At 43.6% G+C, this 19,018-nt stretch overlaps 1 protein-coding gene across 1 annotated transcript in view; it reads right to left on the reverse strand.

Annotated features, from left to right (window-relative positions):
* The window catches only part of SYN2 (synapsin II), a 1,016,740-nt gene that overhangs the window by 194,057 nt on the left and 803,665 nt on the right, over window positions 1–19,018 (reverse strand). Inside the window, exon 9 of the mRNA XM_069206656.1 lies at window positions 17,321–17,423. Within this exon, the coding sequence (XP_069062757.1) occupies window positions 17,321–17,423 (103 nt within the window). The remainder of the gene's footprint in view (window positions 1–17,320; window positions 17,424–19,018) is intronic.

The following is a 19,018-nucleotide window of genomic DNA, read 5'->3' on the forward strand; positions in this document are numbered from 1 at the left end:
GAGAAGGAAGATGAATGATCCGGCATGAGTTTTTCTAATGCAGTGCATCATTATCTGTGTTACACCTTTCTCCTGAGACAATCCCTTAAGTGACAGTCATCATAGGTATACGAACCCTGGGGCAAAGGGTTTTATAAGGACAACCAACGTTAAAAGATGTTGTGCGAATCAAAGGGCCTAGGGAGCAACTTTGCTTTGCCCATACCATCCTTTCCTGACTGCGATTTGCTACACACATTTTTAGTCAAACCCATCTTAAAAGACTAAACGGCTTTTGGTATAGCATGAAGGCAAAACACTGAATTTCTTACGAATTAATTGCATGTTTGTCTTCAAATGCCACACGTAGAAGAAGTCTTGTCCAACAAAGGTTTATATTTTCAATTTGACTCAAAACTTGGGCAAACCTAGATTTCAACTTATTGGGCATCGCTGTGGCTGAGGGATCAGAGGTTTCTCACGACGGGTATTGGGTGCGGGGCACAGGATGCCCACAGCATGACAAAGTGTTGCTCACGGAAAACGAGTTTGACAGCTTGACCGAGGAAGTAAGCTCACTTCGGGGAGACTTGAAGTCACGAGTGGTTGTTTGATGTAATATGAACATGTTTAATGAAAGAAACTAAGCAGTGAACAACAATGGCTATATTAATCTTGCAGTGAGATGTGCTGTAGAATATTTGCAAACATTTATCTTTTAATGAAGTGGTCAGTTTTATCACGCTAGTGCAGTAGGAACTGGTGCGTCAAAGCTCTATTTCAATGCACATACTTATAAGTGGACTTTACTATGCAATATCAACACCGACAAAATTGTGGTACAAGAATGTTGCGGATATTATAGAGAGGAAAAAAGCATCAAAACGTAAGTGCATATAGGGAAGTATAGATTTACTGTTCATAATCCCACATCTGTGTACCTTGAAGACATATGTACTACAGACATATATGTGGAGTTAGGTATAGAAAATCTAAATTTACCTGTCAATATTTTATTGTAAATATTCTGTACTCAATATTGTCTCCCATCCATTGAGGGGTTTTAATATTCATGGGGGAGGGGACCTACTAAGAGTCACAAATATTTCAACCTCATGTTACTCTTAGGCATTAAGGCACATAGACACCTGAAAATGGGAAACAGCCTTTACTATGCAGGTATTCCAATGTAATGCCTTTAGCATGATATGTCTTTACCATGCATGCCTTTACAATGATTTGGTAAGTACATATAAGGTAAGTGTGTGTATGTATGTGCGTGTCACTTTTTTTACAGACCGCATCACCAACATAGAGGGGATGCACCAGGGTAGATGGTAGTGATTTGGGGCAGGCTATAGTACCAGTGGACATAGGTTTATATGCAGTTTCCTGGAATGAGATGCCTTTTATTTTTGGAATATCCGACCACAGTGTTTCCCATTGCTTAGGTGATATGTCCTCCATGGTGGCGGCATTCCACGTGTTTTGATAGAGATGGGGTTGTGGGGGTATTGAATGTTGCAGCGTTCTAAATGTGTTTGAAATGAGCCCTTGGGAGCCATTGTATGCCCCCATTAGTGTCTCAAAAAGGGTATCCTGTCTAACAACATTTTGGTATACAGAGGGATGTAGCGCTCAGTGCAGCAGCTGACAATATTGTAATAGAGCTGTCTCCACAAAGTTGTCGTCTTCTTTACGTTGTTCAGATGTTTTAATGGATGTCCCAGTAAAGAGGTCCAGAAGAGTCCTGCAGTCCCCATCACTCCAGCTGTGGAAGGAATGGATTGCAAGTGGTGGGTTAAAGTTGGGGTTGCGTACAATCAGAGTATTAGGGGAGGGGAAGGTAGTAAGCCCCTTCGTAGGAGCTAACTTGTTCCATATGTCAAGTACAGTATTAGCAGGGGTAACAATGTACGTACTGCATGGATGAGCATGTTTAGGTAGCCAGACCAGGTCCCACAGCGGTCTACAGTCAACTGCCCTATCCACGTGGAACCAATGCTTCTCACTTTCTCTCACTACCCATTCAGAGACATAGTGCAAATGGGAAGCCAAGTAGTATTCAAGAAGAGTGGGGCAAGCCAGGGCCCCCCCACCACGGTTGCATCATAAGAGCGTTGAATATCCTGTGTTTCTTCTCATTCCAAAAGATAGCCCGAATGTTCCATCGTAAACAGATGATATCAACTTGTGGGACGGGGGTAGGCAAAGTTTGGAAGAGAAAAAAGGGCCTGTGGGAGAACATTAATCTTCGTATGGATCGGTGCAGAGATGGCCTGTTCGCCCGTGTCGAGGAGGTAAATGTGAAAGTAATATTGAGACCCAGTTACCTGATCTTGTCTGAGGACCATTAGAACAGTGCTGCTCTTGTAGGACAGGGAGCTCCTGTGCAGGGATGGTGGGACACCCTTGATTTGGACAGAGTAATTTTAAAGCCTGACACCATCTCAAATGCATCTAAACAAGCAACCATGGCTGGAAGGGAGACAGCAGGTTGTGAAAGGGTAAGGAGGAGGTCATCAGCACACATGTTGATTTTATGCACTCTGCCACCAAAGCAGATGCCCACTATTTTGTTCACTTCATGCACAGTAATAGCTAGTAGTTCGACCACCCAGGCTAAAAGGAGGGGTGACAGAGCTCAGTCCTGTCTTGTCCTCCTACCAATGGCTATGTGGGGTTCATGCCGTTCATTAACACGGATGGTAGCCACAGGAGCTACATAGGAAGCCATAGTTTTTGTAATCATGCTCGATCTTGCATAAGAAAAGACCAGTTTACCCTATCAAAGGCCTTCTCTGCATGAGAAGGCATGCTCAGTGAGGTGTGCTATGCGACAAATGTTGTCTACCTCCTGCCTATTACAGATAAAGCCCAAATGATTGGGTTAAATAAGGCTCAGGAGATAGTGTGCGAGTCTGGTAGCTAATATCTTAGTAAAGACCTTGGCATCTGTATTCAAGAGGGAGATGGGGCGGTAAGATGCACAAAGCGGTGGGTCTGTACCTGGTTGGGAAATAAGGGTTATTTCTGCCTCTGCCATAGAAGGTGTGAGACCAGTATCTGATGTGAAAGAGTTAATGAGAAGTACCAAGTGGTCTTGCAGTTCAGGTAGGAATAATCAATAAAAGCCAACTGGAAGTCCATCCACCCACGGCATTTTTGCCAACTGGTGGGACTAAGTGCACCGTGGATCTCCTCAAGCATGATTGGTACATCGAGGATTTTAGCATGTTGTGGATTAAGGGCCCCCCATTAATAAGCAGTTACATACCTCTCTACTAAAGCTGATGAGACCTCTTCTCTGTTGTACAAGGTGTGGTAAGACCCATTGTATCTTCTGTTCCCTGATCCCTCATTTCCAGTCCTTAGCTTTGCTGTGCATGCTTTAGCCTGAGCCTGGCATAATCTATGAGCCAGTAATGCTCCTACCTTGTTACCACCCACATAATACCGCTGTTGCAAGGCTAGGGTGGAGCGCTCTGCCTTATTTGTTCTATGGGCCCTAAATTGGCCATGCAAAATGTCCAATTGTCTCTTATTGCGGTGGGTGGGAGTCACTTTGTCCTGTTCCTCCAGAACTTTAATATTGGCCCTCAGGTTGGATTTCACCAACCAGTTCTCCCTCCCACGTGCTATCGTTATAGAAATGATCTCCCTTCAGATATTTGCCTTGAACCCATTCCACAACATATGGAGCAGTGTATCTAGTTGGGAGTTCAGAGTAAATAGTCAGTGATCCCTTTGCAGATCCCAGTACCATCTATAAAGGGTCCCACAGAAGGCATGGGGGTAAATATCATCATGGGGGACCTCAGGAAGAGGAAGCGTTGTCAGATCAGGCCAGCTTACTATGAGCAAAGATCGGAGATTGAGATATTCAAGATCACTGCTGTTTCGAGGTGATGGAGGAGGGGTGTGTGATCAGTATGTAGTTAATACGCAAATACAATGTGTGAACATGTGAGTAAAATGAACAGTCCCACCCATCACGATGTTTATAGCTCCAGGAGTCTATGAGTCTAGGTCTTTTACTCTCCCTCTTTAACTAAGCCGACATGGCTCCAGTACCTTGGTAGGTGGCAGCATTTCTGCCTAACGTAAGGTCCTACACTAGGTGAAAGTCGCCACAGACTATAATGTCACCTTCCACCCCTCTCAATTGTTCACACAATATACGCCTAAGATAGGGGACCTCTGCGGTGTTTGGTGCGTTTATAGTAAGCATTGTGAGTTGATGTTTGCAACGGAGCATGTGTAACATCAGGTATCGTCCCTCTTTATCCCTCACCACTGACAGAAGAGCAAAACCTAATTTTACATAGGATACCCACTCCCAGATTGTTAGTATCAGTGTACAGCCAATGACGTATGGGATATTTCACATTTTCCATGTGCTGTTTATCTAAACCCAAAAGGTGAGTCTCCTGGAAACGTAGAACATCGAGGTCATGTTATAGTATATACCTCCAGACCTGCTTATGCTTGTTTGGGGAATTTAGGCCACAAACATTTAGGAAGATTTAGCAGACATTGTTGCTGTCTAATTGTAGGAGAGCCTGGGAGGTCACCACACCAGGATGCTCCTCTTCTAGAGGAGGAGGAGAGTGAGGAAAGGGACAGAACTGTTGATCTTTCCCCTTAATAAGCTGCCAAATCATCAGGGGTGTGTGTCTATAGGTCCCCAGATAGGAGGGTGTCCCCTGGGGCAACAGAGTGTATAGAAACATAGTGAGGGTCCCACCGGGGATTGGAGGGGAGCTTGACAATCACTTCAAAGCTAACAAGACATACATTTGACCTATGAAAGTAAAAACAATTAAATCAATCCAACAAACCAGACCAACAGGGTCCAACAAGTATGGTTGCTTCCCACAGAGACAGGCACAAGCATGGCTGCGTCCCCCTAGAGGAGTCACCTTCCTGGGGTGAGCAGCATGAGGGGAGGCCACCAGGCGTGATCGTCTTTCAAGTGCAGGAAGTCACTGTGGGTGCCCCACCACAGCTTTACTGCCCAGAACTTCTATCAAGCAAAAGAGCAGGCAAAATAGCTGTACCATCAGTGAAAAAGAGACGCACCCAAATAAAAGAGTGCCATCCCAGTCATACGGATCCCAAGGTTTGAAGGTGATGAATAATGCCCCGTTTTGTCTCGTGAGAAAAAAGCCTCAGCCTGACGTTTATCCAGAGCTGGCTCTTAACTGTGCTCCACACAAGCTTCAATTAATCTCTGGAGGGTCTGCCAGTTGGGGATGAATCTCTTTCTCAGGTGTCTGCAGGAAGGCCTAGCAGTCATTTAACTTCCTCCAAGGAGCGCAGGGAATATCTTTTGCCCTCCCAAGTGAAGAGCAGCACAAAGGAGTGCCCCATTGATAACGGATCTCCAGTTCCCCCACTTTGTCTATGATGGGTTTAAAGGCCCTCCTTTGGCGCAGGGTGGCAGGAGAGAGGTCTTGATATAAATGGATGGTGTGACATCTGTACACCTTTCTGTGAAGCTTTCAGGATAGCTTCCTTGTCAGTACAGAAATAGATGTGTTAAAATGTCAGGCTCCAAATATGGGCATCCAGTAATATAGGCCGCCCAAAATGATCTATCAAGGACTGGCAGGGGAGCATCGTCATGGCTCCTAATCGTGTGCAAGAGATTCACAGTAAAGGTCACGATGACGACCCTTTCTGCTCCTTGTGGTAGCCTCTAATTTGCACAACGGCTCCTATTCTCAAGATCTTCTTGCTCTGCTTAAAAATTAATTTGCTGTTCTTCCAGTGCTGCCACACCCCTCCATAAGGTCTTCTGATCCTCAGAATTAGCGACAACCATGTGCTCCAGGTCATCAACTCGTCCCTCCAGTTCAGTGACATATCTTATTGTCCCTAATACAGGTTTCAAAATCTGCCGTAAGTGAGCCTTTTTTCAGATCTGACTCCTGTAGAAATTGGGTCATGTATTCCTAGGAGATAGAAATCACAGGAAAGTTGTTTGTCGAGAGCTGCCACACAGAATAATCATTGCTAGAGGTATAGTTGTAGGTGGAAGTCCCCAGAAGCGCTCACTGAGGCTGTGCCAGGGATAGTCTGTATGCATGCACAGTATTGCAGCAGGCAGGCCCCACTCACCTCTCACCCCACAGCTCATAGCATGCTATGGGGTACCACTGGTTGGGCAGGCCAAAAAGTCTGGGCGGCCCCAAAGCCACAGAGTGCACCATATTGTGGTGGCAGTCAACAAGGGCGGGAGGGATTTCACTCTAGGCCCAAATCCCAAGACCTTCAATACAGTGTAGCTGAGTGGGAGGGCAAGTGTAAGGCAGAACCGGCGCTGGCAGTTTATTTTGCACCACTGCTCTCCAGGCTCCTTCAGTGAGGCAGCAACTTAAAGGGTGTGAGGAATGTAACGAGGTCCCCAGCCTATGTGCAGAGGGCACGGTGCAGGTGGGCTTTTCCTCTGGCTATCCGCATTACTCTCCTCATCTGGGATTGAGGTCATCAGGGCCTGCTAGATGTCATGCGTGCCAGAAGATGCGTCAGTCCGTGGCTGCACAGGTCACCCCATAAGGCAGTAGGTCCATCCCTGGATCACCCCAGTCGTCGGCTACAGGGCAGCCCCCAGGATTATGCTGCAGAGGGTGGCTGGACAAGATCAGTTCTCCGAAGATGGCAGAATAACATTGACTAGGCTTCAAAAGGCCCCTGCTGTCCCAATGCTGGGGCGAGGCAGTACATTTAAATGAGTCCTCCAAGACAAGCAGGGGACCCTAGTGGAATCACTGCGTCTAAGTGCCGCGGATTACGTTGGAACAACTACGAGGGTCCCGGAGAGCTATCAAAGCACATCCTATGTCATTTCCCAATGTAACATTTTAAACTCTAAAAACCACAGATATTTACCAGTTATAGTTATCTCAAGTAACTATAACTTGTGCCCTATGGTAACGATAATTTGCATCCATTCCTCTTCACATTTTTCTTATCAATAATTTAATTGTGAATGTTGCAGTGATATTATCAATGGTTTCACAAAAGATGTCATGAGTGATGTAATATGTGAGAAAAATTAGCAGTGCTTGGCGATGGCGTGAGTTATAATTACCTTAGGGTACAAGTTATAGTTACTTCGCATAGCTATAACTGGTGAATTTCTGTGGATTTCAGAGTTTAAAATGTTACACTGGTAATGAACATTTCTACTATAATGTTACTATGACCTTTGTTTTTTATGTTAATATTTAGTTTTTGTTAAACATAAAGCATTATTTTATTACCTACATAAAGCCAACCCACTCCCCCCACAGAGGGCCAACCCCAAGATGCACACAGCCTTCATCATTTGCAGCGGTGTGTGACCAAAGGGCCTGGCTTGTCCACCAGGAGACAGAAAAACCCCTTGCAGGCTGCAAACACAATGACGATCAAAGTCTTTGGTGTGCGCGCCATAGGGTTGGCCTTTGGGCCCTGGGGATCCCACGCCCTGGGGCTAAAACATATATATTAGAGGATGGGTCACACAGCCCCCCTCCTCATGCTTTATTAAGCCCATGGGACCCCACCCCAGGGCCGAATTCCATTAAAAAGGGGAGGTGGTTATTTGATTTCCCATCCCGAGCCTCATCAGGCCCCAAGGGCCCCATTCCTTAGGGCTAAATTTAATTGAAAAAGTGGGCAAATTCAGAAAAAAGGGTAAGGGAGCGCACAGCTCCAGGGACCTCTTCGCTTGGGTCTGTAGCTTATTTAAAAGGGGAGGAAGGCCAGTGCAGTTCTCCTCCCGAGCCTTCTTGGTCCCTTGGATACCAGGGGCCTGGGGCTGTACATTATTTAAGGGGTGGAGGGCTGACTAGTATATATATATGGAGGGGAGGGGGCATGGTGCCCCCTTCCCCAATCCTTAATAGGCCCAAGGACCCCATCCACTGAGGCTAAATTCAACTAAAATAGGGGACAGGGTCACAGGCCCCCTCTAACCTTGCCTCATTAGGCCCCAGGGCCCCATCCTCCATGGCTAAATTCAGCACAAAGTGTGAGGGGGCTGTATGGCCCCAGTGACCCTTTCCCTCAGGTTCCTAGCTTATTTAAAAAGAGAGAGAGAACCTTGTGGCTCTTTTCCCCAAGCCTTCTCAATCCAGGGGAACCCATCCTCTGGCGCCATAATTTATTAAGGGGAAAGGGCCTGCAGGCCTTAAGGGAAGGGGCATGCAGACCCCTCACTTTCTCCCCAAGACTTAATAGACTCACAGGACCCCCATCCCCAAGGTGAATGCCATTAATAAGGTGAGGGGGCAGTGTGGCTACTTTCCCTGACTCTCGTTAGGCTCTGGGTCCCTATCCCCTGGAACTAAATTAAGTGAAAAGGGGGATAAGAGCCATAGGGCCCCCTTCCCTGAGCCTCATCAGGCCCCTGAGCCCCATCCCTGGGGCCAAACTTAGCTAAAATGGGGACAGGCCGCACAGCCCTGGGGACCCCTTCCCCTGGGTGCATAGCTTATTTAAAAGAGGAGGGAGAGTGGCAAGCCTTCTCGGACCCTGGAAAACCCATCCTCCCAAGGCTATATTTTATTCAAATGGGGAGAGGGCTGCAGGCCCCACTCCTGAGCCTTTGCGGGCTCAGAGAACCCCATCCCGAGGCCCTTTTCCCCAATCCTATTTTGGCTCATGGAACAATTAATTATAGGTAGGTTCACCAGTGCCCACCAAGGGCACCCACCAACCACCATGTTGGAGGCCCTGTGGGGTGCACCCGGGGCCTAGCAGACCCAGTCCACTCGTCACATGGTGCAGGAGCTGGCACTGCTCCCACCCGGAAGAAGCAGACTTGTATGTTTGCTCCTGTTTGGTGGAAGATTTAAAAATACTCCCACCAGATGGCAGCAAACATGTTTCCCTGTCCACTGTAGTGCAAGCAAGGAAACTACTGTGTCCCCGGGTGGAATCCCCAGGACACAGTCACTGAGACAGCCCTACGGAAGGGGTATCCAGAGGAATTTAAGAGTTCAGGAAGGTGGACCGTGCAGCCCCCTTCTCTTTTACCCTATTAACACCTGTCACTAATTAGACCCAGGAAAGGGGGACTGCGCGCCTCCTCCTTTCATTAATTACTAGGCACCGGGGGATGGGGTCGACAAGGACTTTTTAAGCTTGAGGAAGGGGGCAGCACAGCCCTCTCTCCTGTTTTTAATACATGCTGGTTCTGAGGCATGGGGTTCCTGGGGCCTAATTAGGCTGCAGGAGGGGGGGGAGGCTGTGCACCCCATTGCCTTGTTTTTGCATCTCAGCCCCAGGCAATGGGGTCTCCGAGGCCTCTCGGAGGCTAAGGGATGTGGGCCAAACACCCCCTTCCTGACAAAAAATAAATAACATGCGTGGCCATCTGGACCCTTGTCCACCCCAGCCTACAGATTTTTAATAAAAACAAGCGCCAAATCGACACTTTCTTTTCTTTTTTTTTTTTTTTCGGGTGGATACTCTGTGAATTCATGGCAAAATTTTAAAAGAGTATATTTTGACCTCAGGCCTAGTAGGTCACTGTATCCGCACCCTGCCCAATATGTCTTTATTTTGCTTTTTTTTATTAGGACTCTGGACTGAGTCTTGAGTCCCAAGATGGCTGCCACCACTTCCCAGCTGATCTGGTGGCAGCCAATCAGATCTCAGCAGGAGATATGTCAGCTTTGCAGATCCTCCTCACTGTGATATATACCATTTTTTTAACCTTCATTTCTCCAAATCTACTGCACAAATTTACACCAAGGCACAAAAAGCACTCTTTTTGGACTAAGATTGATCTTTCTGCTAACCACTGAGTGCACAGCTGGGGTCAATGGGTCCAAACGCACCTGGGGAGAGGGGCCAGGAAATGGTGTTCCCTGGGCCACAATCAGCCAGGAGGGGGTTGCACAGCCTCCTTTTCATATTCCAAAGCAGCCAGGTCCCATGGGAGGGGTCTCCGGGGCCGAAATAGGCCTGAAAGGAGGATTGTGCAGTCCCACTATTCATAAATCAATTTCGGTCTGGCCTCGGGGATGGGGTTCCCTTGGCCCAAAGCTGCCCGGGGAATGGGGCCACATGCGCCCCCATTAAATAATAAATAATTCCCCCCTGGACCCACCCCAGGGGGGCTAATAATTTCGATTTAATTTTATAAAAAAGCTTTTGGCACCTAAAAGGGTCCTTGTGGGATCCCACCACCAGGCCTAGGGGTCAGACTATTCCTACCCTGCCACTTTGTGTTTTTTTTTTTAATTTCTCCTTGGGACTCAGCTGAGTCCCAGTCACGAGTTGGCTGCCACCAGCTCCTGGTTGAAGTGATGGCAGCCAATCAGATCTGTTGGATCCACAGATCCTCTGCATCTCTTGAGATACATGAATCTTTTGTCTTTACTAACTCCAAAAGTATTGAACAGATTTACACCATTACAAAAAGCACCCTTTCTGGACCAAGATCTAGCCTTCTGCCAAATTTGGTGTAATTCAGTTCATCAGTTCGAGCTATAGTCATGTCTAAATTTCCTATGGGAAATTGCATGGGGAAAACATATTTTGGGACCCCACCTTTTTCTTGGAACCTTGCTTGACGAATCAACCCGAAATTCTCCAGACAACATCTGAAGTGAAAGGCAACCTTGTTAAAAATTTGTGAAGATTTGTCAAATGTCCCCAAAGTTATTAGCAAAACAAAAAATGCTTCTTTGGAAAGGAGCGCCTAACTATAACTACCTACTGATGACCTCCAGTAGGTGATAATATATGTATATATATATTATATTATATACACACAGACACGAGTGTAGGGGTTTCACTTATTCACTCATCTTATATACACACACTTACCTTGTGTTGTTAAGGCATAAGTGGTAAAGGCAATGTGTGGTAAAGTCATTGCATTGTAATGGAAGTGTGGTAAAGGAATGGGTTGTAAAGGCATGAGTGCTAATGTCATACAACCCAAGAATGGCAGAAAGAACTCTCAACTCCAGCAGTCAAAATCTCTCAATAAAATAAATAGGTCCACATTGTAAATAGGTGGCCTCTTGCAATGGGTGAAATGTTACACAATTGATTCCCTTTTAGATTAATTGAATTTAAATCTATCTCCAGCAGATAGTTGGCAAAATCTGGCATAACTCTGAACTGTTGTGCGAAATGTTGGATGCTGCTAACCTAAAGCAATAAGACTACACTTTAAATCACAATTACACTCTGTAGCACATCTTAACAATCTATACTTGTTCCTAAAAGAAGCAAAAAAGTAACATAAAATCTGCTGTATCACCAACAAATCAGGTTTTCTCAAACAAGCATCCTAACTTTATAACAATCATATAAATCTGTATTTTGCTTGGAATGTTAGTAGAAATATAGAATACACAACTGTGAGTCAAGGTTTCATATAACTACCACAGACAATTTTTAATTAATTGCCAGAAGCAATAAGACCTTTTTGTTACAGCCATGATATTTTGGAATCCATTAAAAAAATCTTCTTTTTTCAAGACTTTCCTCGTCTGGAAAAATGCCAGGACAAACTTTTCATCACTTCCTTGCCTAGGGCCATGTACTGCTGCCCTTCAACTGGATTTCCTCTGAATATGTCTAAAGTACTCCACGGGTGAGAGAAATGGCAATCGGACCAGCCAGTATAAAACTAGGAAATTAAATAATGCGCAAAAAGGCTACCTCCTTTTTAGGAAGTTTGGGTTGCATATGCATAAGGATGGACTGCTTTTAAACTATGCAACAAACTAAAGATAATGGAAAATGCAACCTCCAATTCTTTCTACATATCTCTTAGAAGGTGAGAATGACAGTGGAGGCACTAGAGTTTGATGAATTAATCATTACAATTCTTAGACATTCAAGATGGTAACAAAAATCCTAGACAAAGAGCCTGATTTTGAGTTTGGCAGACAGGTTACTCTGTCACAAATGTGACAGATATTCCGTCTGACGTATTATGATCACATTTTATCCTATGGGAATCGTAATACGGCGGACAGGATATCCGTCATGTTTGTGACAGAGTAACCCATCCACCAAACTCGAAATCAGGCCCAAAGTCTGAATAAATGATTTCCTCCATAGACTTCGTATGAAGTTCATAGAATGCCAGTTTTATTTTAGCAGTTTGTGAAATGATCTGACCACACCCACTTGCTAGGCCTATTGTGCAAACACATGAACCTAATGAATTAACAAATCTATCCAAATTGTCAGTTCAAATATATTTGAATTTAGCAAGATCACAACAGAGGTATTATTCTTAAAGCACTTGAGACTAAAAGAGAAGGGGAGATGGATTTTGAACTTGATCTATATATTTACTCTTTAGATATTCAGCCTATTTTGCAGTATGGCTAGGCAATAGCACTGGAACAAGTCTTAAGAGTATAAGCCCAGCCCTCAAAGTTTTGCAATGGAAGCCCTATCACAGTCAACATTATTTAAGGGATCAAAAATATTAGAACCATTATTTAAGATTTGTCAGATTTATGAAATAGTGCTTACTGTACTGCGATAAAGTGGTATCCTTTTGAGGCACTTTTTGGCTACAAAATGAATGCCGGGACAAAATTAATTGATTATCTCTAAAATGTTATTGTTTAGAAAAGAATATGCATGACCAAATGCCATTCTAGGTCTGTTTGATACAACAAGTAATTTTACTTGATGCTATATTATATGAGAATCAGTTTTTGTGTAATATTGTAATCGTTTTAGATATTTAAAAGAAATCACTGTGCAGTTCACTCTCCTTGCTGGAATAAATACATTTTATTTTTTAATACACTCATCATGATTTTAATTGCTTAAGGATGTTGATCAGACTATTTATTATTCAGTATTTGGACTACAGACATCATTATGTGCATTTTTTAAATAACATGTTGTTAGCGTGTTTATAGTAAAGTTACACATTTTCCATGCTTACACATTGCCTAAGATAATATCGGTATTTCATAAAATGTCTGTCTTTTCTACAATGCTGAGCTAGCAACTGAACATAATATTTAAAATATATTTTTCCTACTTTGTATCTGATTTCCTATTGTATTGAACAGGTAGGAACTTCAGATACTGTTCATTTTCTTGCCACGTCGCTACTAATACATTCTCAAAGATAATTTGTGTATTTTCCATAATATAAAAATCAATGGTATTTGCTTCTTTCAGTTCCCTCCCATTGCATAGCACTTTTGCGACCTATAGCTAAATACACATTTCTTAAGTTAATTTTAGTTTTTCCTATAATACATTGCCATTTTATATAATGCCTATGTAAACTACTGCTCTCTAACATGTTGCCTACATTAATTGTGGTATTTCATATAATGTCATTGGAAATTCTACATATTATAAAAATAATACAATCAAAGATTATTGGCTTTGTATATGATACCTTGCTATTGGTTTCCATTCTTTAATGTTAATATGCACATATATAAATACATTTGATGGAGATATCAATATATTCTGGGGGTCTCATCCCTGTGGCAGTATTTACATATATAAATGAAATCAATCTGTAAATTGTATACTACTCTGTAGCAACTATAATTCTCAGGAGCCTTTACCATGACTGAGAATAGTCTTGTGCAGGACTGGACTGTATCTAGAAGGAGTCATTTGTCAGATTCAACTCTGTAAAGCTTAGCTGTATTATGGAGTCCTGTTTTTCTGCTTCTCAGAGGACCGGTACTTAATGAGAAATAGGTAGCAATATGTTTAGCCTCAACCCTTTCAATGTCAGGAAATGAGGAATAATGCTTCAGCTCAAGCTGTGAATCATTTAAGGAGTAATCTCTCTTCCAGTTTCTAGAACCCTTAAGCCATTTAGCGCCAAGCCCTGGACAGACGTAGACTATGACCAAACTTTAAGACAAATTGTGTTTTGTCTTGGCCTTCTAAGCTTCCAGTACATCATTCAGAAACATCATTAGACAAATGAAGGCAGTTATATTACCTCATGGTGCCAAGAAGAACAGAACAAGCTTTTACAATAAAAAAAAAAAACAAATCATATGACAAAATAACAATCTTCATATATACCATACATAAATGGTTACTTTTCATTACTTATCTTGAAAATCTGAATTTGCATTCTCTAGCACTAGTGTAGGAAATTGGGTTAATGGTGGGGCGGGGGTGACACCCTACTCAAGCAACAACCACAATACTCGTCAGGGTGAAACTCAAGCAAACTCCTAATTAATATGTGCTTAACCCTCTGGTTGCTTGGCACGAAAGCAGCCAGGCTTAACTTAAAGGCAATGAGTAAATGATTTATGAAGTACCTCAAACAGTATTATAGGGACAACACAACACACAAAAATACCACACCAAGTTAGAAACATAGAGTACAATTTATTAAATTATTTGAGACCAAACAACAAAAATCCAATTAGTAGAACCAGAGATATGCTATTTTAAAGATTTAGGCAAAGATAGTGACTAGAAGCAGAAAGTGTCAACTGCGGATATCTAGTCGCGCTAGACTGGGACAAAGTCACGAGTTCAGACAGACTACAATGGAGTGCAGGCCAGATAAAGGGACTAAGTTAGGCCCACTGAACAAAGTACCTTAAATCCCAGTCGTGGAGAGTAACAAGGCCCTCATCGAAGATGTGTGGTGCAGAGGCAATTGCAAGGAGTGTGGGCCGCAATGTGAGGTCCTACATCGAGAATGTGTCAGGCAGCAGCAGTTTCATGGAGCTGCAGGACTGTGATGCAAGGTCTTTAATCGAGGAGGTGTCGTACAGTGGCAGTTCAAGGGAGTTTTGAGGTCCTGTATTGGGAATGTGTCATGCCGTGGTGGTTCTGAAGCAAGGCTGCAAGGAGATGCAATGCGCTGTCTCTGTTCTCCTTGGACCTCAATTTGGCTGGTAGAGCACCTTCAGGCCCAATTCCAAGGGCCCAGGACTTGGGTGACACCACTTGGGAGGCAAGACTCACAGCAGACAGATTACAGTTGCTGAATTCAATGTGACAACTTTCTAAAATTCATCAGGCTTAGTTATGGTGATTTTCCCTGATAATACTTCATTATCGACATACTCATCACATTGTACTCATTGAGAGACAAGTATAAATGTCTATCACTCTAGATTTGTACACATACAATTACCTCTAGATCCCAACTGGAGGATACGGTGAGGCAAAATTGTGGGAAATAATTTGCGCAAAGTAGGTCACAAAAATGATTTGCACATTAATCACCATTAAATGCTGCAAAAGTAATATTCAGTGTAAAAAAGACCAGACATTGTGCATGAATTGTATTTGATCTAGGGTGTATGCCACCCGACATAACCATGCAATTTAGAATATACAATACATAGATATTTTAAAGACATTTTTCCACTTCATTTACTTTAATGACTGCCTAAAACACAGTTGTCTTCTAAGGTTTTAATACATAGTGATCCTTGCCTGTTTGTTATCAAGTAATATATTAGTATTACCATAAACCTGGCAGTTCTAAAGATACTGTAGCATAACATTCAAGTTTCAATGTCTCTGCCAAAATATAATGACCAAATTATTGACTATCACAACATTGTGTAGGTAAGCATTTGTATGTAAGTATAGAGCTGCTATTTTTAAGACCACAAGCATGCATCTTGACGATATATATGTATATCACCCGTACTTACTAAGCTTCACTCATTTTATTTGTCAATATTTTGCCCATACCATGAAATGCAGCAGTTTAAAAGAATGTCAAATCTAGTGTAAGGTTAATGGTTACTCCTGCTGTGATAAAATTGGAGAGAAGTTGATGTGCTCACTTGATAATTCATGGGAAGTCTTGCCTTTTTATTTGCATGTTGAATAAATAACCTATGTCTGTATGTCTATGTATTCACCTTTCTTAAATATAAGATGCTTTCCTTGTTGGTCTCTCTCTCTCATCCTGTGACATCTCATATTTCATTATGGATACTTCCATTCGGAAATGTGCGGTAGACTTAGAAGCTGGGGTGGGGGTAGGGAAATGGTGGCAGGTACATCCAAGACCAAGAACAAACAGAGGATACCATAAATCCATCATGCACCAAAAGGTCAATCAGCTGGTGAGTAGACTTAATCAAGTAGATCTTGAGCAGTTTAGATACAAAACTAAAAACAATAGGAACTAATGCACTCTGTTGTTTCACATGAGAGAATATTATATGGCAGAAAACCTTAGCACATGACCAGCTTGGCATCTAAAATGAAATCTCAGATCCTGAGATCCTATATACACAGACCTGCTATCATAGTAGCCCTCATAAGACCCCCTAACTCTCTTCCATTCAAAAATCATGTAAATCTTTGAGTCTGTAATCAGCTTCCCAAACCCTCAACATTGTTTTCCATACACCAAAATGCTCCTGTTCTCTGTCTCTCAAAGGCTTCACATGACAACAGCCATGTGAAGGTCAGCAACAGCACGGCTGGTATACACATTCACTATACTCTTGTGGAATAACAGGGTTCAATCAATGCTTGTTGATACTCATAACCAACATTGCTAAATTGCCTAATAAATTTCTTCTGCAGAGTACAATGACCCCCTCAGGAAATCAAGCAATAATAACCCTGAACCTCAAGAAACCCCACACAAAATGGAACAGACGGACTCCACCAACTAGTGTGAGCTTGAGGCTTCCGTACCAGAGTATTGGTCCTATAGTGTAAGATAATTAAGCAGTGCAAAAAGTATTACTCACAACCTCTTTGATGATATCAAATCAGGTTACAGACCTGAAGAAGCACTGATGGTAGACGTGCACAAAGAAGTCTACATTTCTCTTTTGATGACGATTAGCAAGCAGCCTTAATCTTCCTTATCTGGGAAAATTGATCTGGTCATTCTTTGTGGATTATTGAACGCCTGCCTTTCCAATGGCATTGGTAATACTGGCCCTCGTGGATTAGGGGTCCCAATCTTTTGATAAGCCACGTAATTTGGAAAACAGGCAACATGTTAATTTATGAAAGAACTTTTAGTCATTAAGACAAGTATTTTAGTCATAACAACATATCCTTTAGCTAGGATTGAGTGCAGGGTTGGCGTATTAAATATTTTCAACTAATAAATCTCAAAAAACATGGATACATTTGCACAGGTCTCCAGGATTAGTAGGGGTTTGTGGTTAAGGCACTTTTCTAAGGAAGCAGGAACTCTGAATTCATCTTTTGTTCATATAACCAAGATAAGGATAAAGTGAGCTGCTCCACATGCAGTGGAAACCTGTGCTGCTCAATTCAGTTTGAATAAAATATTGTTGACAACATCTGGAAGCCTCACTGTGGAGATCGCCTTCAGTAGGAAATTTTTAAAATGAGACTCTTTGACTTTTACCTCAATAATGTAGTCCTTTCCATCTTTGCCATGCACAGCTTTCACCGCACAGATATCCAGTCCCCCAAACATCTCAGAACAGGTGTCAACCCAAAGCTTGTATCTGAAAGCAAAGAAAAGAGTTGCATTATGTAGTGATACATTTTGACAAACATGTGTACAAACCAAGGACTAAAGGTTCCTTTATTATGCTCATTCTCTATATCATTTCATTAAAAGACTTTCACTGACTCAAACATGTACCTATGTATGTATGTATGTATGTATTTTTGTATGTATGTATGTATGTGGTATTTCTGTAGTGCACATCCAGCCAAAAGGCTGCAGAACACTGTACAAGGTAAAACAGAAGCACAAATGTGATGGGAGAGGTATCTGGTTTGTAGATGGCTAATGAATTGTGATGTAGTGCTCCTTAAAGAAGCGCATTGTCAGCTCTTTCCTAAACTGGAGCAGCGTTGGGGCGGTCCTTATGGATATAGGTATTTTGTTCCAGATCCTGGATGCATTGATGGAAAATCCCTACTGCTTTGTTTGATCTTTTTTACCCTTCTTAGGGGGTCATTCCAACCCCGGCGGGCGGCGGCCGCCTGGCGGGAACCGCCACTTGGCCGCTCTGCGGTCAAAAGACAACGGAGGCCATTCTGACTTTCCCGCTGGGCCGGCGGGCGCCCGCCAAGGGAGCACCCGCTGGCTCAGCGGAAAGGCCCTGCAACACAGAAGCCGGCTCCGAATGGAGCCGGCGGTGTTGCAGGGGTGCGACGGGTGGAGTTGCACCCGTCGCGATTTTCACTGTCTGCTATGCAGACAGTGAAAATCATGCTGGGGCCCTGTTAGGGGGCCCCACGACACCCATTCCCGCCATCCTGTTCCTGGCGGTAAAAACCGCCAGAAACAGGCTGGCGGGAAGGGGGTCGGAATCCCCATGGCAGCGCTGCTTGCAGCGCCACCATGGAGGATTCTCCCAGCCGGGGGAAATCCGGCGGGAAACCGCCGGACCCGGCTGGGCGACGTCGGAATGCCAAATGAAGCACCGCCAGCCTGTTGGCGGTGCTTCCGACGACATCCACCCTGGCGGTCAAAGACCGCCAGGGTTTGAATGAGGGCCTTAGTGTGCAGTTTGATGGTGTCCTGGATGCAAGTGTGCCAAAAACCACTAGAGATGGTAAACATGTGTGCAAAATAAATAGGATACCTCTGTAAAAGATACAAAAACAACAGATGATGGACAGAATGCAAAACAAATCAAACATTCAGCCCCAGTCACAGATCTGAGTTTAATCCATCAATTGTTTTGCTTGCCATGCCATTACAGTTTGGACCCAGCCGTATGTAAATCAGTCTTGACCTTGTTCCCCATGGGAACAGTCCAACCCGAACCGCGAGACAAGGTCCCTCTCTGGACCAGAAACAAGCATCCTGTGACTGGTTTCAGGGTATCAGCCTTCATCAGCCAGGCTAGCTTGAATCGGGTGGCATAGCAAGCATGGGACCAATGTCTGGGCATATCCTTCCCACTTAGGGCAACAAATGCAAAAACAGATGATGGACAGAATGCAGAACAAATCAAACATTCAAACCCAGTCACAGATCTGGGTTTAATGCCTCAGTTATTTTTTGCTTACCATGCCATTCCAGTTTGGACCCAACCATATGTAAATCAGTTTTGACCCTGTTCCCCATGGGAGCAGTCCAGCC

The sequence above is a fragment of the Pleurodeles waltl genome, chromosome 9 (genome assembly GCF_031143425.1).
Source record: "Pleurodeles waltl isolate 20211129_DDA chromosome 9, aPleWal1.hap1.20221129, whole genome shotgun sequence".
In the NCBI taxonomy this organism is placed as follows: domain Eukaryota; kingdom Metazoa; phylum Chordata; class Amphibia; order Caudata; family Salamandridae; genus Pleurodeles; species Pleurodeles waltl.